General features: G+C 41.1%; 2 protein-coding genes across 2 annotated transcripts; both read left to right on the forward strand.

The window, feature by feature from the left end:
• The first annotated feature begins 1,091 nt into the window (after nucleotides 1-1,091).
• Nucleotides 1,092-5,125, forward strand: LOC124292193 (carbonic anhydrase 2-like). The gene is made up of 7 exons (XM_046729244.1): nucleotides 1,092-1,119; nucleotides 1,706-1,900; nucleotides 2,110-2,231; nucleotides 2,618-2,713; nucleotides 3,880-3,997; nucleotides 4,228-4,337; nucleotides 5,005-5,125. Exons 1-7 carry the CDS (start codon nucleotides 1,092-1,094, stop codon nucleotides 5,110-5,112), a joined length of 777 nt encoding a protein of 258 aa, XP_046585200.1. The 3' UTR covers nucleotides 5,113-5,125.
• Nucleotides 5,126-10,037: 4,912 nt separating this feature from the next.
• LOC124292220 (carbonic anhydrase 2-like) lies at nucleotides 10,038-18,503 on the forward strand. The gene is made up of 7 exons (XM_046729275.1): nucleotides 10,038-10,146; nucleotides 12,114-12,308; nucleotides 13,620-13,741; nucleotides 14,292-14,387; nucleotides 14,986-15,100; nucleotides 15,793-15,902; nucleotides 17,240-18,503. Exons 1-7 carry the CDS (start codon nucleotides 10,119-10,121, stop codon nucleotides 17,381-17,383), a joined length of 810 nt encoding a protein of 269 aa, XP_046585231.1. The 5' UTR covers nucleotides 10,038-10,118; the 3' UTR covers nucleotides 17,384-18,503.
• Nucleotides 18,504-20,732: the final 2,229 nt, after the last annotated feature.

Below are 20,732 nucleotides of genomic sequence, written 5' to 3' on the forward strand. Positions count from 1 at the left end.
AGTCTTCAGCAACCTACGATTGTCGTAAGATGCGGCTTAACGGGATCGGATGGTCAGGATCGCTGACTTGGTTGATTCATGTCATCGTATTCCAGTTAGATAGACGCTCATGCTGTTGGTCACTGGATTGTGTGGTCCAGGCTCGATTATTTACACAACCGCCACCAAATGACTGGAACATTGCTGAGTGCGGCGTTAAACAACAGTCAAATAATCAGTCTTACATTTACTGAAGGTAAACGTCCTTTTCCAAGACTCCCATAGATGTGTTGAAACCATACAGAAATGCGGTGCACATATGTACCGATAGATAAACCCTTGCGACCTTCAATGATCAGAAACTGAAGTTGTTTTGAGTGTTTACTGCATGTTTATTGTAATAATTCTTTATAGCTGGAATACTGCTGAGTGCGACGCTAAACAACAATTCATAAACACATGTAAAAACTAGTCATCGGACATCAATATTGTCATGGAAAAATTGTATAACGCATTCTGAGGAAGAACAATACTTTAGCCTGGGCAACTACTTTTGCTTTACATCTCTCTTCTACTTTGGATTTCTCTCAACCAATTTTCGTTTCCATGGCAAATTAAGCGGAACGGAGTTGTCTCAGTTGTTCACTGGTTCTAATCGATGAAAGTGAAACTTGGACAGTCAACACCCTCACATGTAATTAATCCATGAAAATGATGTAATTTTTAGCTCCCCTAAAAGATGACAAACCTCATATGACGCCATAACTAGTCTAATAATCCAGCCTAATATTACCCTTTCAGTAATACCTAATTTGCTGTGGCTGGCGACAGTTATTTCATTAAAACCAGCAGCTATACCGATTCAACATGAACCAATTTTGAAATACCTCGAGCTAAAATATGTGAAAAGTGCAAATTGTTGCTCCGTTAAGTGCCTAATAAGTACGAACCACATTTCAAAATGCTAACTGGCAATAATACAATGTGCAAACCGACAACACCAGAATACTAATATACCTGAACATGTAAAGAGGCGTGTCCTCAGTTTACCTTAAATAGGAGCCACACACGCCGTCTGTATTCAGAAGCTGGTACACATCGGGAACATCATCATGGAATTTGGCTACGGACCTGACGACGGTAAGGATTTTATTTCCTTCAATACTTTGCATAATTTAACAACTGGTTTTAATCATTCTGTCGTTTGCTTCAAACGAATCTATTAATTCTCATTTATATTTTGATAGTTTTGGATTTGAATGCGCACGGGAAAAGTGATCACAACAGTTCAAACCATTACAATGTTCAGCCTATATTTGTCACCTTAGTCTGGTTAACGCTGACACAATGTGATAAACAGCTTCTTTCTTCGTGTTATTTACTGCTGCTATGTGACAAACAGCTTCTTTCATCGTGTTATTTACTGCTGCTATGTGACAAACAGCTTCTTTCATCGTGTTATTTACTTCTGCTATGTGACAAACAGCTTCTTTCATCGTGTTATTTACTGCTGCTATGTGACAAACAGCTTCTTTCATCGTGTTATTTACTGCTGCTATGTGACAAACAGCTTCTTTCATCGTGTTATTTACTGCTGCTATGTGACAAACAGCTTCTTTCATCGTGTTATTTGCTGCTGCTATGTGACAAACAGCTTCTTTCATCGTGTTATTTACTGCTGCTATGTGACAAACAGCTTCTTTCATCGTGTTATTTACTGCTGCAGGACCTACACACTGGATCCTGGCATGTCCCAATGCAGGGGGGCGCCACCAGTCTCCTATCGATATCGAAACTGATTTGGTTAAATTTGATCATCACCTCCACCAACATCACCTTAAGATTGACATCGAAAAGGAGCACAACCCGGAAGTAATGAACAATGGACACTCCTTTGAAGTGGAAATAAGGGAGCATTCGAGTAAGTGGTCTGGTTCATATAAAACCAGTTTAGGAGGTGTGGTATTGTATGAACCTCCAGTATTGATCACGGGCATGGGTTGATAGCAATTGAAGAAGCTACATTTATGTTTAGCCTCAAATCTGCTGAAGTTGTTCGCTAAATAATTTTCATATACATCATGTAAACCTAGAAAGTGTCTAATCTAAATTCCCTTTCTATCAATACAGCTTTAACTGGGGGAATCCTCGGCCACGAGGAATACCATTTAAGGCAGTTCCATTTCCACTGGGGACTCACGGACCATACCGGCTCAGAACATACGGTCAATGGGAAACACTATGCTGCAGAGGTGATTCAACAGGCTGTTTAACACAAGAAGTCCTCTGTTTGAACTTGCAGAAAATGCATTTGAATTTTTCGTCAAATCACTGACGATATTTCTTGTTCATAACTTAAATTTACTTACATACTTTTCTACGTATCTTGACAAATCCTGTGTGTCTACGCGAGAAGAACATGCTTCCAGCATATGTGCGGGTACCATCTTACTCATTAAATGAAAGATTTGTCTTACTAACTTAAACTTTTCACATCTCAAACTTCACCGGTACTACACTATCAAATATGTGTGGCGTGTCCAACCGGAAGGGGAGATAACTGTTTTATTTTACCTTTCACACCTCTTGGAATTTGTTCTGCCAGACGTTTCCATCTGTGTTATTTTTAACATTTCAGCTTCATTTCGTGACCTATGACCCAAAGAAGTACGGAACATTTAACGAGGCTCTGGCCAAGAAGGACGGCCTGGCTGTGCTGGCAGTGTTCATCAAGGTCAACACAATGTCATTATTTTGTAACCCTAAGCGTTAGATTCACCAACAAAGCAACGTGTGCCATATGAGTTGTAGCATCAATAAACTACAAAAAGTCCAAAATACAGCAGCACGTATTATATCCCTTACCACTAAACGAGACCATATCACCCCTGTACTCTCATCATTACACTGGCTTCCAATCAAGTTCCGGATTGACTTCAAACTTCTTTGCATTGTGTATAAATGTTTGCATAATCAAGCTCCTTCATATCTCTCTGAACTTCTCACTGTGTACTCCCCTACCAGAACTCTCAGATCTCAAGACCAATGTCTTCTCTCCGTTCCCAAAGTTCTCCTTTCTTCTTTTGGCAAGAGGTCTTTCCAGTACGCTGGTCCTACTCTGTGGAATTCTCTCCCTCTCCACATAAAGCAGTCTCCCACATTGGAAACTTTCAAAATTAAGTTGAAGACTTTCTTTTTTTCCAAAGCCTATCCCTAAAATCAATTTTTCTGTCATCAATTTCAATGTATACTTATTTTGCTATTTTATCCTCTGTATGTATTGTATGCATGCTTTTATGTAGCGCCTTAAGCATGTATCAGTGGGTGGAAAATGGCGCACTAAAAATATCCATTATTATTATTTTTATTTTTTTTCGCCCACGACCCGAAGAACCTAGACATAAAAGTATAATACCCGTGTTTCATGTCCATCAAACAAGCCATGATATCATCGATATATACTCATGCCAATAATGGTTGTCACTCCCCTCCCACCCCAACCCCACACCCACCCCACTCACCCACCCCACACACCCTCTGCAATAAAAATAATTGAAGGGGCTGACAACCTTTATTGGCATGAGTATATTTGAAGGAGCTGAAGATTGGAATCTAAGCTTGACTGTCTGTGAACACGTGTCCTTGCTCTTATGTAGTCAGTGCCAACAGTACGTTTTACCAGGCATTTTAGAAGTACTAGCATCAAGAAAGCCACTATTGATGAATGGATTTCAACTTATTTGTGTTGCCATTGCATGTATTTGGTACCGGTGCTATCGTCTTCATTGCGTCCAGTCTGACTCTGTAAGCATGATCAGCTGACAACTAAATATATAAAACCTGTATGTATTTTGATTCTTAGCCTGTTAATTCCATTTCATTTAGGATTGAACATTTCAGGTTGGAAAACACGAAAATAAAGAATTCGAAAAGCTCTGTGATCTGATGCACTCTGTCGAGAAAGCTCACACCAGCTGTCACATGAAGGGTGTTTTTCATCCCTCTAAACTGCTGCCATGTGAGTTCAGTGAATGAATGAGGAATGGTAATTAAGTCAGTGAAAAGGTAAACAGTCTCTGAAACCCATTAACCAATTGCTGGTCGACCAGTCGACTCTTACAAGTAATCGAAGTAACTGCCTGCTTGTTTCATATGAATACCATGTGTGTAAAATGTCTGTGTGAGTGATTGTGGCTTATGACACAATGATGACGTACAAAAACGTACATGATGCTTTCTCTTTTACAGCTGATACAACCAAATATTATACCTACCCTGGATCTCTAACCACGCCCCCTTTGTCGGAATGTGTCAGGTGGATAATAATGGAAGAACCAATCCATGTGTCTGAACACCAGGTTTGTTCCTTATTAGACATGTTATTAAAAGATCGGATATCCAAAACACTCAGTCAATCGCTGACAGCTATGTCCTTGGATACACCAAAAGCTTGGGGGACCAAATGGCGCCTTAGCGACAAGCTGTGCAGCAGTAAAGGCACGGAGCGTGCTGATTGGTTAATTGATTCAGCATCGGAACTATTCATAAGATGATGAAGTGACTTTATGAAGCGTAGATGAGTTTCTAAATCGGAAAGGACAAATGTTATAGCCCCATATCGATTGTATTAACAGCGTTTCAACGACCGTACGAAATATCTACTAAATTTCAAGAATTCTATGTATTGTTACCAGTGATACCTAACCCGAATTGTCAGTAAGTTGTCAGTGGCACACAAAGGCAGCATATTCCTTTGCTATACAATGTCCCATCTATTCAACGGGTATTAAGTCGATAGCCAAATAGAGATACATTTACAGAAACAGGCCCAGCATACAGCACATCGGCTGCAGGATATCTTAATTCAAAGGTTTTAGTCAGAGGGTAAAACAAAACCTTGGTTTACAGTAAGTCGGCTGTACAAATCTTAAGTCAAGGGTGTTGGTTAGTAGTTATTCTTTAATGAGTCATGCATAGAATAACTTGTATATATTTGGTGGTTTCAAAAAGCAATCTTGGTTACAGTTGAAGTGTCTTAGACACTTGAAAGATGCCCATGGCGGACCTCTTGAAGACAACTTCCGTCCCACCATGCCACTTGGAGACAGGGTTGTCAAAGCGTCCTTCAAGTGATGAGGCGGATGGACCGAGATGGATATTGGATCGGATATGTCTTTTTTCTACATAGACATCACTCTTTACTCTGTTCACTTAAAGTTAATAACAAAATATTGTCAACCTTCAACTATAGCTAGCATGAATGACAAAACAGCACAAGCACTTGATAACTGTACAACCTGTACATAATTCTGTTGAAACCATACACATGTTTATGAAAATAATTCGTTTCTGACCATGGTGATTACATCAGGAAGCTCTTTTGAAAATGTATTTTACCGTATGTGTATTAGAATATTGCTTTACACAGGTGTATAGTCATAGAATTTCGTTCATATATTATGCTTCTTTCACTCGAGGACCTTTGACTGGTTTAGTACCGTGTGCACATTTTAAAAGTTCAATAAAGGCATCTGCAAAAAACAAAAAATACATTCAATTTGTTTTTTGTGTATTTTCCACGTCACATTTACATTTGTGCAAATGACTATTTATCTTAAGGTCCAGCGGAGGAGTGAATGTTATTCCATCTTTCACAAATAGCATAGTTGCCAAACAAACTTGCAAACATCGACATCCATTTATTTGGGAAGGGTGACACACAACCTCCAAGGTCAAGTGTCAAGACTGGCGTGCTGATCTGAGTCACAAAGGAGCACAATAGACTGTACTGAGCACATGAAGCTGTAGAGCTTGCCCTACTGGAGTTCTACCTCTGAAACAATTTGTTGGTTCGGGCAGTGGGAGATGTCAACAGTTGGTTTAGTGTGATTGTTATTTAACCTTGCATTCAGCAATATTCTTGCAAAATCACGTTATCTGTGAAGTGAGGTGAGGTGGAATTGGGTTTAACGTCGTGCTTGAGAATATTTCGCTCATATGACGACGTGCATGCGTGTGTATGTGCGGCTGCTTGTACTAGCCCAGACTGAAGCTGGTTTTATAGTGCTAGCCAACTGAGATAACATGCCGCAGTGAATCATGAATACCCCACTCAGACACATCATACTGACTCCGAGCCGACCAGTCCTTGTTGTACCCATTAATGCCGAGCGCCAGACAGGGACCAACAAGCACCATATTTTAACGTCTTTTGGTATGACGCAGTCGGGGATCGAACCCGCGACCTTCCGCTCTCTGGGCGGACGTTCTAACCACTACACCACGGAGGCGGTCCCGTTATCTGTAAATAATGGAGTACAAATCAGCCAGTCCAGTGACTGACATGACGACTGATCCATGCCACTGGGATATGTTTACATACAAACAGTCAGGTTGCACAAGGCGTGAGTCTTGCGACATACCAGGGGCGGTGGGGTAGCCTAGTGGTTAAAGCGTTGGCTCGTCACGCTGAAAACCCGGGTTCGAATCCCCACATGGGTAAAATGTGTGAAGCCCATTTCTGGTGTCCCCCGCCGTGATGTTGCTGGAATATTGCTAAAAGCGGCGTAAAACCAAACTCAGTGAGTGAGTGAGTGCGACATACCTGGGTTGCAAGGTGCGCATACGCTTACCCAGAATGCCAACCGTTTTTCTCCCTGTAAATGCTTGACATGTGTCATTATTAGTTGACACGGAATACTGACCATGATTTTAAACTCCTATTTTGTCACAGGATAATTAATAAATCTATTGTTTATTTATGCAAATGTAGAATGAAAACAGAGATATTGGTTAAAATATAAAAGTAAAAAATGTGTTCTATAATCATGAGAAATTTTAAAAAAACAATTTCAGCTGTTTTCTGTTCAGATTGTACATATAAAGAACAAACGAAGAGTGTGTGAAACATTGTGAGCCTAGAGATGATGGAAAACGATCATACTTTATGGCTAGTGGGGTGATGGTGATTTTAAAGGGGGTCACCCATTTTGTATGGGTATGGCTGCTGGTTCGACAACACATTTGTGTCTTGTCCTGGTGGAGTGAGTGAGTGAGAGTGAGTGAGTGACTGAGGGAGCGAGCAAGTGAGTGTTTACGCCGCCTTTAGAAATAGTCCAGCAATATCACTGGGGGGGAACACCAGAAATAGGCTTCATACATTGCACCCATCTGGGGAATCGAACTCTGGCCTTCAGCATGCTGAACGAGCCCTTTAACCACTTGGCTACCATACTGCCCCTTGTCCTGGTTGAACAGCACACCTTAAGTGAGTGTACCACGACCTTTCAATCAGTGGAAGGTGTACTGGCTATTTCACCATTACAGAATGATATCAGATTATCCATATACATACTTTCAAATTGGGGAAAAGTACTTTGTGGGTGACATCATGCTTTTATAAGGATTGTGATCATTATTATACAATCAACAACGTGTCATGAATTTCGTGCAAACACGCGTTTTTCATGATGTGCAAATTCGAAATTAACAGTGACACTTTCCAGTGTGTTGCTGTACATAACTTTGATACAACCTGACTGAAGATTGTTCTTTTTTTACATATGGCGTCCGTCACCCCTGGCGAGGCTACTATAATTGGTGTGTTGGAACATGGAACAAAACAGAAGACTGGTTATTCTTATATGTATATGTGTATCCAAATATATGTTGACGGCCCGGTGGTGTAGTGGTTAGAGCTTCCGCCCGGAGATCTGAAGGTCGCGGGTTTGATCCCCGGACGCGTCATACCCAAAGACGTTAAAATATGGTACTTATTGGTCCCTGCCTGGTAGGCTCGGAGCCAAACTTACACACGCATGCGCGTCATCATATAAGCGAAATATTCGTAAGTTCGATGTTAAACTCACCTCACCAAATAAATATGTTTAGTTCTGACGTCTCTCTCATGTTATCTAAACTATCCTTATGGCGATGTCATGACCTGTGATTTGTAATAAATCAAGTAAGTGAGTTGGGCGCAAATAGGCGTCTTCTTGTTCCACGTCGCCCTAAAACTATAAAACCAACCAACGTTTCATCAGAACGACTGTGGTCAAAGTGCCTCTCAAATTGGGGATGAGCTTCACAGAGCTAGTTGTTAGTGTGAACGGACAGACGATTCGAACCTGCGTGCCTGACGTCCTCGTGTTATCTCATTACTACAAGACGACGTCAGGAGCGGCATCGCTGGACCAATCGTCGACGGGCAAATGATGAATGTAGGTTTACTTTTGAACTTCCTTGAAAGGTGCAACTGTGTGGTGTTGCCGACATGCCGTTAACGTGACTGGAAGAACACCGTTACATGCTATTCACGGACGTGTCGCTGGGTAGTACTTCCGTGACAACATCCCGGAGGCACGTGTCGGCAAATGCCGACATAGACATCGTTTTTATGTTAATGCTTAAACGCCTGTAACGATTGCCTACAAAATCTCAGTCGTTGCGTCTTGAACATATAAATATATACATCCACATCTCTAGGAAACAATAATCGACATTAATCTGTATCTGAATGACTTTGAGGTCAGTAGGTTCAGTCAGTCAAGGTCACAGAGCGAACATAGAATGAATCAACTATACCAGACAAACCAGTAAGAGTAATACGGCTGACATCTCATTCAAATTCACATAGAATCTAATCCGTTGTAAACTGAGAGTGACACGTACTGCTCCCTCCTGAGATAGGCATTGTGACGTCACAGAGTGGCGGATATTCTCCCAAACAAATGTATATTTTGTTGGAAATGATAGATCTTGCTTCAGGACGCAGTTAACACAACACACCGCTTTTCAACACTTTGACAAAATACTTTCAAGTTGACCCATCCTTCTTCAATTGTGAGAAATCGAAACCTAACAATTTGATGTAATTCAAATCTTTATTTACCGAAATTGAAACCTCTACAATTCTCTGCGATGAAACCTTACACACTTTGCTGTAATCTGATTCATAGAAATATGATGAGATTCTGGGTTACGTGGTGTTTACGCGCGGTGTGAGGCCAATACGAGAAAGGCGTATACAGGTTGTGTTACACGCTTCCATCTCTCCATTCAAGAAGTCACGTTTCCGTTCAAGGCCTACTATGTGGGTTACTGGAGCAAGCCGGGTGTGACACAGCAAGCATGGGATCACTCGCGTCACGCAGATATAGTGACGTGGGGGTTCGAACTGCTTACTAAAACCGGCAAAAGACTATATAAGGATATACAATGTCTCTCAGTGGAACATTTCATATTTCATATTTTATGATGGTTTACATGGATACTTCAACCATCATATTACAGGTGTGAGGTATATATAACATGAAGCATCTGTATATGCTTGATAAATATGTTTAATGGACCAATCATCTAAAAGCTACGATTGAAAATTGTTTAGATCGGGGAGTCATTAGGTTATTTGTGGACCTTGCGATATCTGCCTCTTGTTGATGAGACTTCGTCCTTGTATAGATACTAACATAGAAAGTGGGATAAGTGCTTTTGTGTTTTCCGACAGACGACGGTAGCTAATGTTCAATCGACCTTAACGTACTGCCCTATATTTCTTGCCCAATTCACAACAGCGCTGGGGGTGGAGGAGCGAACCCATCCCTTCTTGCATCATTTTCGTGATACCTGATCCCCCATGTTTACAGGCAACTGGGTTGTTTGTAATAAACAATTGAATATTCATATAATACAAGTTGTTGTATAAGTTAGTGAGTTTTCTTTGTCCCACCTTATCTTTCACAGGTTCGTGGTATGAAAGCCAACCCGCATGTTTCAATTAATATTGTGAAAGGATTAAAATAAATTTAAAACGGATAGAAAACAGATGTTCAATTGAGCTGAGGTTACCATGTGCTGTGTCGCGTGACTGCCACCAGCATGAAAACAACGTGCATCTTTTAGTTTAGAGTATAATGCGCTTATTCTCCTGCTCAGAAATATGTGCACGCTTTCTTCGTTGTATCCGGGTATAAGGGATTCATTCCGTCACTCAGACCTTTATTTCATTTCCCGGCGGGAGATATATTGTTCATCAATATCACGTGAGCCAATCAGATCTCATCATTCTCACAACAATGTAAGATATAAGCCGTTTGTGGCGTCCTTCCAGTCATCTTCTACATCAGCACAGAGACGTGACCATGAGCTGGGGATACAGTGACACTAATGGTGAGAACATATTTCATTTAATGTTTTGTCTCTTATTAATATGAAAGTTTCTACCTTAGATGGTGATACAGTATTTCCTTCGATGAGAAAATAAGTGATCAATCAGTGTTACTATCAAAGAACGTTTCCTTCAGTTGTATGACATCCTCGGAAATATTTCCGCCCGTAACCCCCGGTTATGTTTTTTATCATTCTATGCCTAAGAATAGATGGGTTTTTAAAAATAAAAAGCTTAACCTTAAATCTAACCCTAAACCCCAACCCCTCGAAATAATCATAATTAATAGAATACATTTCAAACGAGGGTTAAGGGCGGAACTCTCACCACATCCTCATTATATATTTCATATTTGAAAATATCAGACACAGGGTACAGACGTATGTCAAGCTGTGTTATTATTATATATACTCACGACACTGAGATATGTATTCTACAACGAGCAGTTAAAGTGACCTAGTTTGTGAGTGAATGTTAGTAAATTAATGTTTTATTGACGTGAAGTGAGGTGCAGTGAGTTGAGACGAGGCGGCATGGCGTTCAACACCGCTGTTAAGATAATAACACATATCGGCTTGAATATATATCGTGAGTGAGTATGGTTTTACGCCGCTTTTAGCAATATTCCAGCTATATCACGGCGGGGGACACCAGAAGTGGGCATCACACATTGTACCCATGTTGAGAATCGAACACTGTCTCCGACGTGACGAACGGACGCTTTAACCATTAGGCTACCCAACCGCCCCGCACACATTTGCGTACCCATGAGTATTGTCGAGGGAAATAGTCTTGACAAATGTCGGGTTTTTTTTAATCCTGTCCGCCTAAGTTACCAAATCAGTGGAATCTGGTCATACACGTTCCTACCCATCCCGACCATTATCACCTTAATGTCGAGCACCAGACGCAGGTAACAACAATCTTCTGTTTGTGTTTTCGGCAGGGACTCGAACCCTGACCTCCCGCTCTCCGGTCATAACCTCTATCCGCCAGACTAGGGATGTAGTCTGTTTTCCTTTCTTCGAGGTTCTGTTTGGTTAGCTATAGCTTCCTGTTGGGATATTATCATGAGTGAATGGACGACTCTCTATGATGTCACTATTGGCTGAATTTAATCCATCAGTGTGTCGGAAACCCATTATTATGGGTAAAATTCCCAGACTTGGTCTGATTATGTTTCCAGGGGACCATACCCGTTCTCGTGGGCATCACGTGGTACACGTCTGCATCACTTTCCACTTGTCTCCTGAATCGCGTTGACGATCCGTGATATCGCTGAAATACTCTAATTTTCCAAACCCACTCTCGCACATCGTGTGGAAGAATACCCATGTTCGAACAGTATACCATACAGAAATGTAAACACAAGGACTACGACGTGGAAGTAACGTGATATAATATTTAATAAATAGGTAGGGTAAATAAGCATTACTGACGTGGGGTGTAATATTTCTAAAACAATTCCAGCAAACAGATAATAGCGGATAGAGCATCTGACTAGAAACCGGAACCATGCACACACGTGTGCGCACACATGCACGTACAAGTCATGCACACACATATACACACCCTACCTTTAAGGCATTTTGTCTAACCTTGTATTCGACATACTGTCAAATGTTATGGGTCGGGTGTGTGTGCGTGTGTGCAGTGGCGGGAGGGGTGGTGGAGGTGAGAGCGGTACTGTGTGTGTGACAACATATTTAATCGGCCATTCAAGACCTTTTTCCTCTGACAGGAACTTTAGTAGCCGCTATTCATTATTTCAGGACATTCGACAGCTAGTGTGACTCAATTGCGTTATTATTTTCAAACGCTTGTTTTCATATTTACACAGTGCCTCCCACTTAGATAACAAATTGTTGTCCCCAAATGCACTATATGTATTTATAAGGTACCAGCACACTCGTGTTCCACTTTCTCCTTTCCACGGTATCTTTACTGCTCACTCGTGTCGTACCCCTAGGGCCTTTACACTGGATCGAGCACTACGAGGCTGCGGCCGGGCCACACCAGTCCCCCATAGACATCAGAACTGAGACGACTGAATACGACCCCGAGCTCTGGTACCATCCCCTGAGAATCCAGCACGCTCGGCAATACAATCTGGAAGTGGAGAACAATGGCCACTCCTTTCAAGCTGATGTGGACGACAGCTCAAGTATGTACTTTTGTTCTTCAGCAATATCAAGTTAAGTACGACCTGAAACATTAGACTGGGCTTGTATAACCTTCATTAAATCATGATATACTCTTCGAAAAGGTACCGCCTCCGTGGTGTAGTGGTTAGAGCGTCCGCCCGGAGAGCGGAAGGTCGCGGGTTCGATCCCCGACCGCGTCATACCAAAGAAGTTAAAATATGGTACTTGTTGGTCCCTGCCTGGCGCTCGGCATTATTGGGTACAACAAGGACTGGTCGGCTCGGAGTCAGTATAATGTGTCTGAGGGGGATATTCATGCTTCACTGCGGCATGGTATCTCAGTGAGCTAGCACTATAAAACCAGCTTAAGTCTGGGCTAGTACAAGCAGCTACACATACACACGCATGCACGTCGTCATATGAGCGAAATATTCTCAATCACGACGTTAAACCCAATTTCACCTCACCTCACCTTCGAAAAGGTAGGGGAACCTGAACTTTCAATTTGGATAGGAAGTATAAGCGTTGACAAACTTTTCAAAGACAGATATCGTATGAACACACCGCCATTTCTATTTATCACCACCCCTAAGCACAACGTATGGGATGCACCTACACAACACAGTAGCCCCATACACGTGCATGGGGCGTCATTGTTTATTTTGACGGTTTTTAAGAAGGTCGATAAATCACTGTACACCAATAGTTTTGACAATAATCTTGCATCACACAGTTGTTAGTGTTTGTTTCTTGCCGGGTTTCTTTTTGTTTGAAAATGAAAATCGTACACATACAAATTTCACGTCATACACCAATCATCTTTCAAGAGCGATTACTGTACAAACAACTATGGTCATAAGGAAGTGCAAGTGGTGATGCACTCTCAAAACATTCATTATTATCATGTAAACATTGATTGACTCCCGATATATCTCCCAATGTTTTCAATCGTAAATTAAAAATGAAGTTCTTCTACTTTATTTGGAGAGTATATAACCGGGTGACCAAGTTGTCTCAGGAACTGCAACTTGAAGTTATCTTCCTTTGCTGTGATCATGATTTGGAAACTCCGACTGGGCTGATGCTTGATTTGGCAGCACTTCATCATGGGTTTTACCTGCTTCATGTGTGACACGCCTTACACTATAAGCGAAGTACCGTTCCAGTCGAAGTTAAATACAACTTAATCACTAAAGCACGTTAAATTGATGCGAATGTCAAATATAACTGACATTTCAAATCATTGGGTCTTCGAAGTTTCGTTTGTGTGTTATTTTCTTGTAGTTCCATTTGGCGTATTTGTTCTAAAGAACACACATTTTTCAAAACAGGTATAAGCGGTGGCCCCCTCGGTGATGCCACGCACTACCTGAAACAGTTCCATTTCCACTGGGGAAGCTCCGACCTGCAGGGCTCCGAGCATAAAGTTGACGGCAAAAACTATTCCGCAGAGGTATGTGATTCAACTAACAGCTTACTACTAAAATGGAGAAGTTTACCCTGCGAGTGATTTTGGACAACAGTACAGTATTTATACTTCTAATTTACAAATTCAGTTGAGTGCGTGAGGATTGTCAGTAAAATATTCACCACGACGTAATATCTAAATATATAACGTCAAAGCCAGGGAATCTCGATTATCAGATGTCTTGGTCGTAATGCAGGCAACAGTGGTGACAGCTGTATGAAAGGATTACGTATTTACCGACATGCGTTCAGGTTCTACTGAACCGAAACCAAGCTCTATGAAATCAGCCTCTAAAATGACGAATGAAATTGAAGGAAAACGCTAATGAGAGACTCTAACGCAGTGTGCTTCGTCGCGTCAATGAGGGTAGATTCCATCACTATATTTTCCCCAGTCTCTTTAAGAACCCAGAGTGTCTACCTCGCTAACGGTCGGAACATGTTCCCAAATCATTCATTGCCATCATGCAACTAATCCTAGAAATTAACAGTTCGTAAACATTAGGAAATTAGAATACGTATCCAAAATGTTTCAGCTGCATTTCGTTCACTGGAATGCCGCCAAATACTCCACGTTTGAAGATGCTGTAGACAAGGAGGACGGTCTGACAGTGCTCGGGGTCTTCATCAAGGTATGTGTCAGTATTGCTCGCTGTACTTCTAAGGAACATGTCCGTGGCTTAGTGGAGCAATGTGGAAAGAGGAAGGTCGGCGGTTCGAACCCCTGGCCGCGTCATATACACAGACGTTAAACAAAGGTTTTGTTTGGGTTTGTATAAAACCGACAGTCTGTAAATCATCGTGGCGGGGCCAGACAATCCAGTACCTCAAGGTCCAAATCAGCGACCCCGACAAGAATGATTTGCTGAAGATTGATGCTAATGCGGAACTAAACTGGTTGTTAAGGATGTTTGGTGCACTGTGTACTCAATGCACTGGGGAAATATCGCCTGATCAGCTCGGTGTCCGATTGGGTTACCCATGCTTACTGGGAAATCTTATGTCACACGGCTACCACCATAAAACAGTTTTAGTTTTCTCTTGACAAACACACACGTCCATACACGTCGCTAATTGCACATTCACCCAATATCACACTATTTTACCTGTTAACATATCATCTGGGGGATGTCCCAGATTTTTCAATCATTCCATGTTGAGCAAGGTGCATACATGTACGATCTAGATATATACGTTTTATTGACCGTTGTTTGTAACATCCAATTTCAGGTGGGCCAAGAAAATAAAGAATTTAAGAAACTGACGGACGTGATGCATGAGGTCCTGGACCCTTACACGACGACCAACGTCGGGACGATGTTCGATCCCCGCTGTCTGCTGCCACGTAAGAATGACTGACCTAAATGTTTTCATAAAAATGACCTTGTCTTCAAGTTGGGATCTTCTAGATGTGGACATAGCATTGCCCCGTGTCAGTCACCTCATGGTCTTGTTTCACAGGAGGGGTTACTTTGTTTGTCACTAAGTTAAACGAGTACATGTTCAAAATCCAAACAATAACAAAACTTTCCAAACTAAATGTCCCTTGCGATTTACAATTTGTAATCATTTGACAATATTATTCCAGCCTCCGGCATCAGATGTGCCACCTCCCGTCACTGGTTGCATATTAATCATAAATACCACGTGTCCCTAAAACCATTCTGTCAAACAGTCCCGTAATTGTATCCACAAAAGCAAGATACAAGGGAACCCATTTCTGTCGAACTTTGAGTTGAGCATACGGTTGTCTCAAGTAAAAGCGTGGTTGGTTGGTTGTTTAACGCCGCACCCAGCAATATTCCAGCTATATGGCGGCGGTCTGTAAATAATAGTCTGGACCAGACAATCCAGTGATCAACAGCTTACAAGCTTGCTTCCTTGTAGTCCTTATCGAGTTATCGTTGTGCAGTTTCGTGGAACTTTGGATAACTCGAAGTACTTCCGTTGGTCACCTCAACTTCGTTACGACAGTGTTCGACTGAATATTATAAGGTTATATAATGTCACCAGGCAATTTATTGTTCTTGGTTACAGGAAATGTCGACAAGTACTGGACGTACCCTGGCTCTCTGACCACGCCCCCCTGCTATGAAAGCGTCACATGGATACTCCTAGAAGAGGCTATCTGCTTGTCTCATAGCCAGGTGCGTTTATTACTGTAATGCCATGAGATATCGCAAGTGTGAGTGTTCATGTAATAAGACAGCAGGTCATTAAGTACAAGTTCACCAGGTCCGTGTCACAAACAGGGTAAACGAAAACAGCGTAACCTTCACCTCTTACCTACGGTATCATAATCATGGGTGTACGTTTCCGTTTTATTCTCAGGTTCCAACGTTTTGCATTCTTACCGTAGTTGTTACAATCTGACTGAAGGTTATGCACAATTCGTGCCGATCTGGTTTAAATGTTTGTAATCATGATATATACGTTTTCCATGTCATGGAGCAAATGCTCAGTTTGTTTGTTGCAAAACCAAGTGGTCGGAGTTATATTACAGGTGACCAATGTCACGAGCGGAATCCAGTTCTGTTTTGTGCTATGTGTGTGAAGTTAATCAGTTGCATTGTTTAGTTCGTGTTTTCTGTTTTGTTATACAGACAGCGAACCATATATATCCGAGAAACCCCATGGAAGTCTGGAATAGTCTATATTACTTGGCTTGTTCATACCGCATTTTCTTAGTTATTTTAAGAACTGTTTTTCTGTAAAATATTTTCATTAGAGACTAGACGTTAGACGTGTATTCGCTCAGATCAATGCATAAAATGTGTAGATTACTATGTCTTCATTAGGAATTCCACCTGAAATAAACCCGTGAAGATCCGGGGTAGAATAGGTCTTCAGCAACCCATGCTTGCCACGAAAGGCGACTATGCTTGTCGTAAGAGGCGACTAACGGGATCGGGTGATCAGGCTCGCTGACTTGGTTGACACATGTCATCGGTTCCCAATTGCGTAGATCGATGTTCATGCTGTTGATCACTGGATTGTCTGATCCAGACTCGATTATTTACAGACCGCCGCCATATAGCTGGAATATTGCTGAGTGCGGCGTAAAACTGAACGCATTCACTCACTCACCTGAAATAAATGAATTCAAACTAAACTTCAAGCTGAGCCCTTGGGGTATACACCATTATTAGAATATGGCGGGGTGGCCAGGTCGGCAAAAGCGACGGTTTTCGCTATGCAGAGTTATATCCCTTGAGCATGTCAGAAACCATGGGTTCGAATCCCGGGTCCTCTCAACCATGTTTCCAACGTTGACGGCATCATGCCAAAGGTCGTGGGTTTCAACCGAACTGTAAGCGTATAAGACGTGTATAACTCCGGGCGTTCCTCCCGCATTAACCAGATACGCCGTGACATAACTGGAACAATGTTCAAAGCGATATAACTGGTGTGGTAGACGCCAGTTATCTCTCCTAAATAACACAACAATCAGTAACTGTTTATATATACAAAATGGTATTTTCAGTTGATGCATCTGAGGAGCCTGATTGGTGGTTGCCACAGCAACGACGAAGGAGGCTGCTATGAAGATAATATTGTCGACAACTTCCGGACCATTAACCCTCTTGGAGACAGGGTTGTCAGGGCGTCATTCTGTACCAGGGCCTGACAGACAACATGCAAGGAGATACGTGTTCATACTTCGTCAATATTCAGGGAAAAAATGATAGTATTGTAAATTATATCTGGCTGATGTCTGAACGGTACCACCTTGTACACAACACACCTATGTTCTTCTTGTTAATGTGATACGTACATGCACAGCTTGTCTGCCAAGATTGAAGACTTGAGAAAGTGGACGTCACTCACGTCATACAATCAAACGTCAACAAAATTACAAAACGTTAAAGAAGATATAAATTGAATGTATTTATTCTGTCATGGCTCCAACTGCAAAGGGAAAGTCATGTGTTCTCTAACTTATGTTGAGTGCTATAATTTATTACTTTAATGTGATGCCCTGTGAGTTGTTTTGATTCTGAATATCATAATCAGACATTGCCATCAGTTATTATCCTGTAAATGAAAATGCATTCACAGAATATGTAGACATGTATAACAATATATTTCTTTTGGATATATTTACAATATACAACGTTAAACACACAGAAAGTTAATTCTTTCTAGGTGATTAATATATGCGCACTTGGATTTATGGAGAAACAATTGAAAGATGAAAGTTGTTCCTTGTTTAGAACCTCATACCAATGTTACGATAGCTGTGAGAAGGGAAAACAATAAGTCATTATCGAGGTGACCATTTCGTCATACACCTCCAACCAGCTGGCATCACAGCCATAGCATCCACAAAGCTGTGCCAAAAGAGACGATGCAGCTGGTAAATGTCTTTTAGAGTGGTTCATGATGTTATTGGAATGACTATTATCTCAGTCAAGGCTTCACATAGTACAATTATAATGATTGTAGGGACGCATCAATACATTCATCGTTTGATCGAAGCGTTTGGTTTCTGTCCCACGTCAAGTTATACTACATATGACCTATGTTAATAACTTATACTTTTGTAATACCTTTGCTTATTGTATTTATTTGTGTGAATGTCAGTTTGCTCCATGAGCAAGTCTGTTTGTGGTGTAAGGACATAGCGCCTGCGATGGGAGAGGTCGGTGTTTTGACCTTCGGTTTGGTCATCAACGCATGGTCCAAGACGTATGATATCAAGTGATGCCACATATAAAACCAGTATGTTAATAAATTATATTTTTGTACTACTTTTGCTTGTTGTATTTGAATGCCAATTTACTCCATAAGTAAGTCTGTTTGTGGTGTAAGGACATAGCGTCTACGACGAGAGATGAACGTCACTGTTTTGACGCTGGGTTTGGCCATCGACTCATTCGTCAAAGATGGTATTTGATTCCTGCCCGGTGGTTGACATTAAGGGAATCAAACAAGTACAAGTCGGTTCGGAATCGGCACACAGTGTCTGAGAGGGTTGCACGTCGTAATCTCCGACATGGTGTCGCAACTGGCTAGCATTACACAATCTTCAATACATGTGTAGCTCGGCCACACACAGGCAGCCACACAAACACATGCATGAACTTCAGTCAAACGGGAGCCCGACATAAAACAATTTTTCACCAAATCATCTTAATATGTCCTTTCATAGATATCCCAGTTATGTCACAGTGGATATGTTTGAAGAAAGCTTGAAGGCTTTGGACCTTTACCACGGGTATGGTGCTGTCACAAATTTCCATTCGAACCCAGCAATAAATTTTAAGACAATAACAAGATGGTGGGTAGTATTTCTTTAGAATGTAAATGGAAAAAGGCCTAAATTGCCTAATGTGGTAACCAGAATGGTACCGAAGGTCCTCGTTGAGGTTAAACCTTGAATACTCAGAAGTGTATGCTACGAATTGGTCCAGCATAGGTCGTACAAAGTATATTTGCCAACTTCGAAAACATGTTTTGTCAAATTTGATTTAGGAATAAGACAATCAAACACAACGTCGTCATGGATCGAATCTCATTCTAAGAAGTCTTTGCACAAATAAACTCTGTTTCTTGAAAGCATGACAAAGTATCCGTGTTGTTCTGTAAGTGCATTTAAACAACGCCGCTCAATTCTGTGAAAGCATGTGATATTTTAACTTTGTACTTCACTATCCCACAACATTCATCCTGGCGTATATATTACAAAGCGTGACCACTATAAATACAGTAACATGAAACAGCATGGGGAAGGAAAACTATTCCACTTAAGGAAGAAAACTGTTCTGTAGGTAGGTTCAAGCTTTACAAAGAGAATGCATTTTTAGCTTAATCTTGAAGCTATATTGACGACATGGTTTATAACAAGCCTTGATGAAAATTACATGTAATTTGTTACATGTATTTTCTCAAACAAACATAGACTTAATACAATACATGTAGTTAAAATGTACCTATTGGAGACATTTCACCATGTGTGTCATGTGCACAAGAAGACTTCATTTTTTGTAAGTGGTAATTTTTAAGGCAAATTCCACATATGTCATACTAAAATGTTAGTACAGATACCTTGTATTTGTCTTATATATAGACTAGTGACATCTTCCCCCTGAAACTGGGTACAATGTGAGAAGCTTATTTCTGGTGTCCCCCGCCGTGATTTTGCTGGAATATTGGTGAAAACGGCGTAAAACCATACTCACTCACTCACTACCCCTGAAACACACTTCAAACTATACCGTGTTTTAACCATAACCAATAAACTACGCCGGGAACTACCAATATCGAAGAATAGGTGTCTGATGCGCAGGTAAAATATACCACGCATCACCCTGTCTGACACAACGCTGTAAGGCACATGCCAAGTGAACAGCACACAAAATAATCAAAATGTACAATTAAAGTGAGTTTGGCAAAAGGTCTTTATTGAACTATCTAAATGTACATGTATATTTAGATATTTTTCTCAATTAAATATTTTGGATTAATTTCTGGCTATACAAACTCATAAAGAATTATTTAAAAACACACGTAGTAAACATTTCAAAACAACTTCGGGTTCACATCACTGAAGGTCGCAAAAGTTGTATTTATAGGTACACTTGTGAACAGCTTTTCTCTATATGCTCCAACACATTTATGGGAGTCTTGGAGAATGACGTTTACCTTTAATAAATGTGAGACTGATTGATTGATTATTGTTTAACGCCGGCCCGCACTCGGCAATGTTTCCTGTGGCGGCGGTCTGTAAATAATTGAGTTTAGACCAGACAACCCAGTGATCAACAACATGGGCATCGATCTATACAACTGGGATACGATGACACAGCAGGGTCTCCGTTCATCTATCACTGAAGCAAGTGCTGTGTTATGCTATTCATTATAGCTATGGCAGAGGACTGACAGCATTCTATTAACATGGCCGCAGAAGTAATGTATTTATAAGCACGTGTATTGTTTCAACATAATTATACGTAGTCTGGGGGAATGACGAGCGA

The sequence above is a fragment of the Haliotis rubra genome, unplaced genomic scaffold (assembly GCF_003918875.1).
Source record: "Haliotis rubra isolate DU_JTF1 unplaced genomic scaffold, ASM391887v1 Scf51, whole genome shotgun sequence".
Lineage (NCBI taxonomy): Eukaryota > Metazoa > Mollusca > Gastropoda > Lepetellida > Haliotidae > Haliotis > Haliotis rubra.

What these genes read in the sequence shown, in the direction of transcription:
- LOC124292193 (XM_046729244.1), top strand. Translation starts at nt 1,092, where the DNA reads ATGGAATTTGGCTACGGACCTGACGACG. An exon ending in GGAAATAAGGGAGCATTCGA is followed by an intron (nt 1,901 to 2,109) that starts GTAAGTGGTCTG and finishes CTATCAATACAG; the next exon opens with CTTTAACTGGGGGAATCCTC. An exon ending in GGAAACACTATGCTGCAGAG is followed by an intron (nt 2,232 to 2,617) that starts GTGATTCAACAG and finishes TTAACATTTCAG; the next exon opens with CTTCATTTCGTGACCTATGA.
- LOC124292220 (XM_046729275.1), top strand. Translation starts at nt 10,119, where the DNA reads ATGAGCTGGGGATACAGTGACACTAATG. An exon ending in TGATGTGGACGACAGCTCAA is followed by an intron (nt 12,309 to 13,619) that starts GTATGTACTTTT and finishes TTTTCAAAACAG; the next exon opens with GTATAAGCGGTGGCCCCCTC. An exon ending in GCAAAAACTATTCCGCAGAG is followed by an intron (nt 13,742 to 14,291) that starts GTATGTGATTCA and finishes AAAATGTTTCAG; the next exon opens with CTGCATTTCGTTCACTGGAA.